At 41.1% G+C, this 9,085-nt stretch overlaps 2 protein-coding genes across 2 annotated transcripts; both read right to left on the bottom strand.

Moving 5' to 3' along the window:
* Nucleotides 1-1,184: 1,184 nt before the first annotated feature.
* LOC142366702 (transforming growth factor-beta receptor-associated protein 1-like) lies at nucleotides 1,185-4,432 on the bottom strand. The gene is given in 8 exon segments (XM_075448657.1): nucleotides 1,185-1,268; nucleotides 1,831-1,941; nucleotides 1,943-2,028; nucleotides 2,112-2,317; nucleotides 2,453-2,591; nucleotides 2,594-2,694; nucleotides 2,696-2,879; nucleotides 4,411-4,432. Coding segments are annotated over 8 exon segments (933 nt in total).
* fhl5 (four and a half LIM domains 5) lies at nucleotides 3,914-8,256 on the bottom strand. The gene is made up of 6 exons (XM_075448359.1): nucleotides 8,147-8,256; nucleotides 7,791-7,971; nucleotides 7,402-7,576; nucleotides 5,302-5,471; nucleotides 4,743-4,929; nucleotides 3,914-4,625 (listed from the first exon to the last, which is right to left on the bottom strand). The coding sequence occupies exons 2-6, from the start codon at nucleotides 7,950-7,952 to the stop codon at nucleotides 4,474-4,476; spliced, it is 846 nt and encodes a 281-aa protein (XP_075304474.1). The 5' UTR covers nucleotides 7,953-7,971; nucleotides 8,147-8,256; the 3' UTR covers nucleotides 3,914-4,473.
* Between the last annotated feature and the right edge of the window lie 829 nt (nucleotides 8,257-9,085).

Here is a 9,085-nt window from a genome sequence, read left to right as displayed (position 1 = left end):
CATAACAGAGGTTTCAAATTATTTGGAGAGGTGGTTCTGATAGCTCTCCTCCTGAGGGCAGATTATGTCATTCAACCATTTGTGCATTTAATAAAATTGTCAGGCGATTTGATTAATAAACTACTGCTGTAACCACCTCAGACGTCAAATCATGGATTAAAATCTCAAGATACAAAAGCAATGTCATTGGAAACTCTTCCGAGAAAATAAGCTAATCGTGTGTCTCAAATTTATGATCTGATGAGTGCTTGGTGAAAATCTAAACACCCATTTTAGATAAATGATAACATCGTGGCTGTTAGATTAAAACAGATAAACAAATGGACGAATAAACAAATAGATCAATAAATAGGGCAATTTATGTAAGGGAGGCGTTTAAGTTTATTTTTATATCTGTAGAACAACAGTTCTTTTGTGCAGCTCTGCCCTCTGCTGTTGGAGTTAAGAAGATGAAATATTTTAAAAAGCACCACCATTTTTTTGCTGTTCAGTCTGAAAAGGCCCACACAGTCTCTCTGTCTTTCAAATGATAACGTCCTTACTATGCGCCCAGAGATATTAGTGCAGGAGGGGTATTTGTGTAAGTAAGCCACCCACAATCATCACCCAAGTCTGGAGTCCTATAAGAGGCCAGAACACCACTTCTTGGATGCATGCAATCATGAGTTATGTCTTTTGAAACAATACTTTTAATTGCATCCGCTGGCACTCCTTGATGTTTTAAGAGGGAACCTGGCACATAACATAAAAACAAAAAGAGACTTTTTTAAAAACCAAAACAATGTCTGTAGATTAAGCAAACTATGCTTGTATATATTTGTGTAATATATTGTGTTTTATTTTCACCTGTCATGTTGCTCCAAAACAGGAACACAGTGGTCGAGGCTGCACTGATTGGAAAAGCCAGAGGTTGCAGCAAATTTTCATTTTTCCTTCAATTCTACATACAGCCTGAGGAGAGCGCTGTCCACCTCCTTACTGCACTCAAAGCCTTGCTGGATCTCTTGGACTGTCATGACAAAATTCCCACGCAAGGCCAGGTTTCGATTAAAACATCGAAACTCTCTGCCAGAGCACCTGGAGATGTTTGCTTAATCAAGGTGAGACTGAAAGTCACCTCTGAGTCACAGCTGTATTCAGATTTATTTCTGAGTTCAGAGTGTCATGTTAGAAGGGTTTTACTCTCATGTGTACAGATCTATGGCCCAGTGTGGAACCCTCCTGGTAGACATGGACACATCTAGCTGGCAAGTGATGGATTTCTGCAGCTCATACCAGCAAAAAAAAGGCACCAATATATTAACTGTATAATTGACTGTCTCTGTCTTGAGGCCAATATGTTACATATCAACACAAAACCAGGCAAAATGACAACAGCCTATGATACGTTGCCATCTTTTGGTATGTTTATTTTCACATCTTCACCTGTAACCTAGGGTGTAGCACAAATTAAAATAAATGTCGGACACCATCTGCTGTCCTCAGTTACATTCATCCCACTGGAACAAACTATGAACTCAAATTAATGTAATTAGTCCACCGCTTGATGAAGCTATCTTGAAGTGATAAGTCTTTAAATTTAAATACTATAACACACCACATTCATGGTTTGCAATGCTTTAACATTATCTACATACAGTATCTAATGAATTTATGAAAAAAGGGAATTCTTTTAGCAATAAATACTAGCTGATACAAACAGACAGCAGTTACATAAAATAAATCCAGTTCAGATAAAAGAGAAAAAGCTTCTAAGACCAACCTTGTAATACCTTACCAAGATATTAAGGCAGGGGCATGCTTGCATCCTGCACAAAAATCACCTTTTACCTTGTATGTGTCAAGTGGATGATGGCTTTGAACTCGATCCAGCAGTGATAAGGCCTCTTAAACCCTCTCATGTCCTACCAGGCATAAGTATGCCACTGAGCCTAGTGTCATTCTGCTGTTCAAATGGCACTAGGCTCAGGCTGAAAATGTCTCTCTCTATGAACACTATCATATGATCTGAGGAGACACTCTGAATCACTTAGTGGGTATAACCAGTTGGTGTGAGAATGATTGACTGAATCAACGTAGATGAGCTGTTTATTTGATGTTGCCTGGTCTACCTGATGTCTGTTTGTGATGCAGATCTTGCGTGCAGTAAATAGACTGCATTTGGAGCTACGGGGTAAGGATGTAAGGGTAACATATGCTGGTTGTTAGGACCTCCCAAGGCCACTGCAGAGGAGAGTGATGACATGTCCCAGTTTGCATCCCAAACATGCCTATGGGATGAGATTGGGGGAAATTATTTCCTGGCAAAAACAAATACCTCCCGGCGAGATATATTTATGGTTTTTGAGTGGTATTTTGGAAAATAAACATACACTGATACATGAACTCTATGCTCGACAGCCTTTGGGACATTTTGGCAGCTTTTAGCCAAGTATTTGGGGCCAGCCTTCACTCTACTGGGTTAACAATGACTAGCTGCCTACTGAGATTCTGGAGAAAAAGCTTCTCACTGCTCCCTGTACGAATGTCCTACAACATGATTTACCTGTCAATAACAGCAGCACACAGACTTGCAACATTTACAGCAAAGTCACAGGATCTTGGAGCAGAGGTACTTTCACCTGTCTCCAGGTGGTGAGATGGACAATTGGAAGGGCGTGGCTTGAGGACTCCACCATCTACACACAAGCTTCTGAGTGATGAGTCGAACACCCCTAACAAAGACACATGCTAGATCTTCTTTAGAGCATGAACAGACTCTTGGGAGAACATGTTGAGGACAATTATACTCTGGTCCCACAGGACTAGGAGATGGTTGAAAAGTGGGACTGTCCTCAGTTGGGTTACAAACCTGCGTGCAGGGTCGCTGACAGGTTTGGCTGGGCCCGGGACAAAATTCTCTTAATGCAAAATAAGGTTAAACCAGAGCCGCGTTACTCTGGCTGTCATTCAGCTGACCGGGGATGATTCTCAAATCAATTCAGCCTGATTGGCGTGCGTGCCTGAAACATTTGGACATATTTGTGGACTAATGCGCATATTCCTTTTTTTTTATTTATTTTTTTTTTTTTTTGGGGCCCCCCCCATTCCTGGGCCCGGGACAAAATACCCGTTTGTCCCCCTCTATCGGCGGCCCTGCCTGCGTGAAGCTAGTTGTCTTGCCTTTTTCATCTCTGGTTTAATTGTGACCTGGATTCAGGTCTCCTTTTGTACTTCTGGTAAGAATGAGTTGCAGGACTATTGCATTTCCAGTCCCCCTATACAGATTTCAGTCATAGCAGTCTAGACACCAGACTCTGGATTTGTTCTTCTCTTTTGAGACTCCTTGTTTTTCATAGACATGTGCCTGGGTGAATGCTGGGCGAAAGTCATTGCAAAAATATCATTAAATGGATGTTGGTTGGTAAATGAGGCAAATGCAACTCGATTCAAGCTTTCATTCCTGCCATGGGAGGACACTTACACAACTCATCCAGCTGCTTCAGCAAGAGGAAATAATCTTTTACAAGTATGAAAACAATATGTCTGGTGAGGAAGATGGATATTTTGTGGTGGCCACCGTCACAGTCTCTTGTATTGTTGGTATGTGCAAGGGCTAAATAAAGTGGCGGCTTTGGTCAGTGGATAATGGACAAGTAGAAGAGCAAATGATCTGTAGATCAAACTGAATATGGTCGCTGTAAGTTTGTTTATGATTTGCACAAGATTAGTGTGATGAAGTCAGTAGTCTGCTATTGCTGTCTGAAGCATTACAGAGAGGGGATATTGTGTAAAGAAAGAAAGTATAAAAAGATCTCTTACACTAAACTTTGTATCTTCTGTCCTGTTTCAGGAATTTCGGATAGATATCAAGAGGCCTCCTTTCCTTTTGCATATTTGATCGCCATAAGAAATACCAAGATAAGTAAAAACATGTCTAAGAAAATCTTTATTTGAGCAATGTTTCATATAAAGCAAAAGTCATGCATATAATTTTAATTCTTTAGTGAGATTATATATTTATCTATCATTGTGCAAGATGTTTATAAGGCTACTACCAACAAACATTTTCAGCATAATTCTTCAACAATTGGCACAAATGGCACCCTAATTTAAAACATTTTTGATAATATCTCAGGTGTGAGTGAAGTCCCGCGAGTTTATGTGTGGGTCATTTTATCGAACCTATGGTCATATATATTACAGCAAAATAAGCCTTTCACATTTGGAGTTTGTCTATGTTCTAGTCATAAAAGGAAATATATGAGCAGTAGTTGTCTTTTGAATTAAGCTGTCGTCCATCCATCCATCCATCCATCCATCCATCCATCCATCCATCCATCCATTTTCTATACCCGCTGAATCTGTCGGTCGGGTCGCGGCGGGGCTGGAGCCTATCCCAGCGGTCAATGGGCGAAAGGCGGGGTATACCCTGGACAGGCCGCCAGTCCATCACAGGGCAATAAAGCTGTTGTTCCTCCTTAAAAAAAAAAGTCATTTCTCCCTCCCGCAGTCAGTGCACAAAATGTTGTCGCGTTGGGTGAGGAAGCCACGTCCCACCAGTGACACGGAGCACTGCAGGCAGGTAAAACACTCGCTGTGCCACTGCCGTTCTTCAAAGGAGATATATTTGGCACCTGCAAGACCTGTACACAAAACACATTTCATCTTGTGCACCTGGCAGTTACATGGGGATGTGTAAGATGTGGTGTGAAACTATGCGATTAATGTCAGAGTAGATAGAAACAAAACCACCAACTCACTTGTGATTGGCTTGGTGCAACCAACACACTTCTTGGCATACAAGTTACTGAAACACCCCAAGCAATATGGGTAATTTTCCCTGGTGGTGAAACGTTGGCCTGATAGCTGCTTCTTGCAGCCAATACAAAGAAAACATTCCCGATGCAGAGGCTTGTCCTGATATGTCACACCACCAGTTGTGATGGCCTAAGGACAAAAGAAACAATCAAGATAAAAAAGGAAGGTGCACCATTTGTCTAGCGATTAGTACATTGTCTCTGCAGTCACAGTTTGAGTAACACTACTGTACTGTGCCAAAATCAGGGCATTTAAATAAGTGGTCAGTAGTGAGTGTGAGCGCCCAGCCACTGGGGAGCACGAGCCAGAGTATTTTTAGTGCCGGTCCCAAGCCTGGATAAATGGAAAGGGTTGCGTCAGGAAGGGCATTCGGCGTAAAACATGTGCCAAATCGATGATGCGAGATCGACTCGCTGCGGTGTCCCCTAATAAAGGGAGAGGCCGAAAGCAGAAGAAGAAATAAGTGGTCAGTACATGTGAAGCACTCAGTTGTAACCCTACCTTCTTACAGGCACAGCACTGATATGCAAACTGTTTCTCGAAGCAGGGCACACAAAAGTAGCCGGTGTCTTTAGGGATGAAGGACTTGGTTCCTATTGGCTGCTGACATCGGTGGCACAGAAAGCAGGTCTCATGCCAGCTGTTCCCCTTGTATTCGATTTTACGGGAACCTGGCACAGAGGGAAAGAGAAGCTTAGTCAGCATATGGTACCTTGATGACAGAAATACACTGCTACCAAAATAGTCCAACTTTTACTGTAGGAGGGCAACAGTAAAATTAAGATAAACTTCTCAAAACTTTTGAGAAGAGAAATCAGTTTCCTTAACATGTTTATATCATACTAAAGACTCAAACATAATCAATCCTGATAGAAAATGATCTGAATATTTGTTAATATTACACTTTTAAGAGCATTTTGTAAGTTACACTTAAAGTGATACTCCGGAGTAGATTCAACCTGGGGTCATTTGAACCGTGATATCCAGCCAAGTAGCCCACCCGCAGTTTTTTCGATATTGGCTGAATATCAGCCAAGTTACTGAGTTATCCCGAATAGCTTCGTACAAGGGTTAATGGATCCTGGTCCGTATCTCCAAAATTACCACACTAAAATCACATGCCATGACACCAAACTTCTACAGTAGTACAAATATGGTCTGTACTCACCAAACGATGCATTTGGGAGTTTGAAAATAGTCCAGGAGTTAATTATTATCAACAAAAGCCTGATAGCTTCTCTGCAGCTAAAGCTGCGTCAACGTCACTTCAGAGAGCTGGGAGCTTCAAAATAAGATGAGGGTTGATCTACTACTGTAGACAACAAAGCAAGGCTGCTCAATTTCTCCATTGATAAAATAACTTCACAACTCTACAACATAAAAATTCATAAAAAAAAGCATGTAGAATATAGCATATACTTAGTTGTCTACAGTAGTAGACCAACCCTCATCTTATTTTGAAGCTCCCAGCTCTCTGAAGTGACGTCGACGCAGCTTTAGCTGCAGAGAAGCTATCAGGCTTGTGTTGATAATAATAAACTCCTGGACTATTTTCAAACTTCCAAATGCATCGTTTGTTGAGTACAGACCATATTTGTACTCCTGTAGAAGTTTGGTGTCATGGCATGTGATTTTAGTGTGGTAATTTTGGAGATACGGACCAGGATCCATTAACCCTTGTACGATGCTATTCGGGATAACTCTGTAACTCAGCTGATGTTCAGTCAATATCGAAAAAACTGCGGGTGGGCTACTTAGCTGGATATCACGGTTCAAATGACCCCAGGTTGAATCTACTCCGGAGTATCACTTTAAGGTTGTAAGTTTATTTTTGATCTCAGAAAGAGCAGATCACAAAATGACCTTGGTACCTGAGTACACTATATCTTATGACTAACTACTGTTTTAATAATCAATTAAATTAACTTTCCAAATGAAGCTGAGATTTACGTTTCCACCACCAAAGGGGAGAGGAAAGATTAAGGTGGCATTTGATCATGATAACATTTAGCAAGAAAACATCACTGAGAAGCAACAGCCAACAAGAGCTTTTGCGAACCTGACAGAGATCCCAAGGGGAAAAGCTGTGATCTATTCTCAACTCAAGAACAGCACTGCTCTTTTATGTCTTCAGTGCGCAATATCAAAATAGTCGCTTGAAAAAAGCTCTGGATTAGCTGCCATTTTCTTCAGTCTTGTCTTACCTCAGTTCTATTTTGTTCTTGTTCTAACATTTTCTATACCCTCTCTTAATACAACACAGGGGCTGTCCGAGCTGTCATTGGGCAAGAGGCAGGCTACACCATGAACAGGTTGCCAGTCCATCACAGGGACACACAAAGACAAATTAGATAAGTAACCATCCATGCTCACAACTTCAGCGCTCATTTTAGAATCTCCAAGTAACCTGGCATTCATGTTTTTGGGTGGTGGGAGAAAGCCGGAGTACCCAGAGAGAACATGCAAACTCCACATAGAAAGGACCACGAAAGGAAGGTTTAGCATTAAATGTATTGCAGGTATATGGCAATAAACTAAATTTGATAACATGCAGTATTATGGTTATTTCAGTGTTCAACCAGATTCGTCCCAAACATGTACCTGGCATGATGGTTTTCTTGCAGGTGCTACACTTGGAGGAGTGATCCTGTGCATAGCATTCAGTGCAGAGTAATAAGTCCTCCTTGGCAGCAAAGGCCTTCTCTACCAGCGAACGGCTGCACTTTGCACACTTGAAGCACTGCTCATGCCAGTGCCGATCTTTATAAGACAGGTCCTGTAAACATTCAGCACATTAATTAAGACATTTTTTGACATTGTATGAAATTGAAAGCTTTTATAAAATCAGTGTTCAAACATTCACAATTCACAATTTTTAGGTCATAAATTACGTAAATGACCAGAAGATATTGTATGTAGTCAGTTTAAAGTAAATACAGAACAGTCTTGATGAAGAAACCATTACTCTTTACATCACTGTGCTTCCTTACCTTGCAGTTACAGCCAATAGGTGTAGAGCACACCTCACAGCAGTTAGAAAATAGGTTCTCATAGCACTTTGTGCAGTACTGTGTGTCTTCTTTCATTATATACTTCTTTCCCAGCAGAGAGTCTTTGCAGTAATGGCAGTCAAAATGCTCACTGGTGGGCATTGTTGTTTGCTTCTCTTATCTATAGGTCAAAGAGAGCAGAGGCAGAAAACCTGAACACTAGGGAAGAATAGGAGAAATGGAAAAAAGCAGTGCAATAGTCTGAGCAATTTTGTGTCCCTCTCATCAAGCAAGTAACGAGCCAAAGCATTTTTTTTTCTTTCCAAAAAGTAGTACTGTATTAACAAAGTTTTTACCTCAGTTGATATGGGGAAGAAATGAGGATGAAGTCTGGAACTGCAGGGTGAGCGGTCCAGACACAGGGATGTGGCAGGGATAAAAAGGGGCCAGGCAGGATTATGGGGTATCCACTGAGGGGCTCTTCTATTAATATGTGCCCTCTCATTAGTGGTGATCTCTGGAGAAAATGGACATACACCACTGCATCATTCTGGACCTTTTACGGTAGCTCACGAGGCTCACATCACTAAGCTACAGAACTGATTTCATTGTGTTCTTTTGTTTTCTTTAAATCCCAAAAATGCTAAAAGGCAAAGAGAGTCAAAGCTTTGTGAAAAGAAGATTATTATTCAGAAACATGGCAGCCCACTATCTGACAAAGCCAGTTCTCAAGAGGTAAATCAGGGTGATTTGAATACAACGGTTTGAACACTGGGGCTACAGCAGAGACAACTTGAATGCCATGACATGTTTGGGGATGCTTGTGGTCTTTGTCAGTGCCTGCAGCACACAGGCAGTTGCAGATGGCTTGTGAGAGGAAGATGCCAGCAGCTTTGTGGTTTCAAGGTACTGAACTATATTACAGTGGCTATTGAGAGCAACATGGCAACACTTCAGAAAGAGGAAGCTGTGGTTGAAGTGTATCTATCTGTCTAAATGTCAGTTTAGATGTCGACCATCTTCCTGATTGAGGTACTGATTAATGCTTAATTCAAATTTAGTAGTGGGAGTGTTTTTTTAACGTTAACCATTGTTGGCTCAGTAGCTTAAGCTCTATGAATGAAACATGTTTGAAAAAATAAAAGTCTTTCTGATCAAATGCTCAAACTCATCTGCATCTTTGACTGACAGGTGACTAATTACATTTAAATCTTGGTACATGTGCTCATATCAGTTTTCCACAAGGATCAAGGCAGCAGACATCTTTATAAAAATAGCATGGGAAGTCCACCAGC

Source organism: Odontesthes bonariensis, chromosome 17, assembly GCF_027942865.1.
Source record: "Odontesthes bonariensis isolate fOdoBon6 chromosome 17, fOdoBon6.hap1, whole genome shotgun sequence".
NCBI lineage: Eukaryota > Metazoa > Chordata > Actinopteri > Atheriniformes > Atherinopsidae > Odontesthes > Odontesthes bonariensis.
This window is presented reverse-complemented; position numbering and strand designations above follow the sequence as displayed.

Coding starts and splice junctions, on each gene's coding strand:
- fhl5 (XM_075448359.1), bottom strand. CDS start 7,952: ATGCCCACCAGTGAGCATTTTGACTGCCATTACTGCAAAGACTCTCTG. Junction 5,472..7,401: donor CAAGAAAACCATCATGCCAG/GTACATGTTTGG, acceptor CCTCTGTGCCAG/GTTCCCGTAAAATCGAATAC. Junction 4,626..4,742: donor TTGCACCAAGCCAATCACAA/GTGAGTTGGTGG, acceptor TTTTGTGTACAG/GTCTTGCAGGTGCCAAATAT.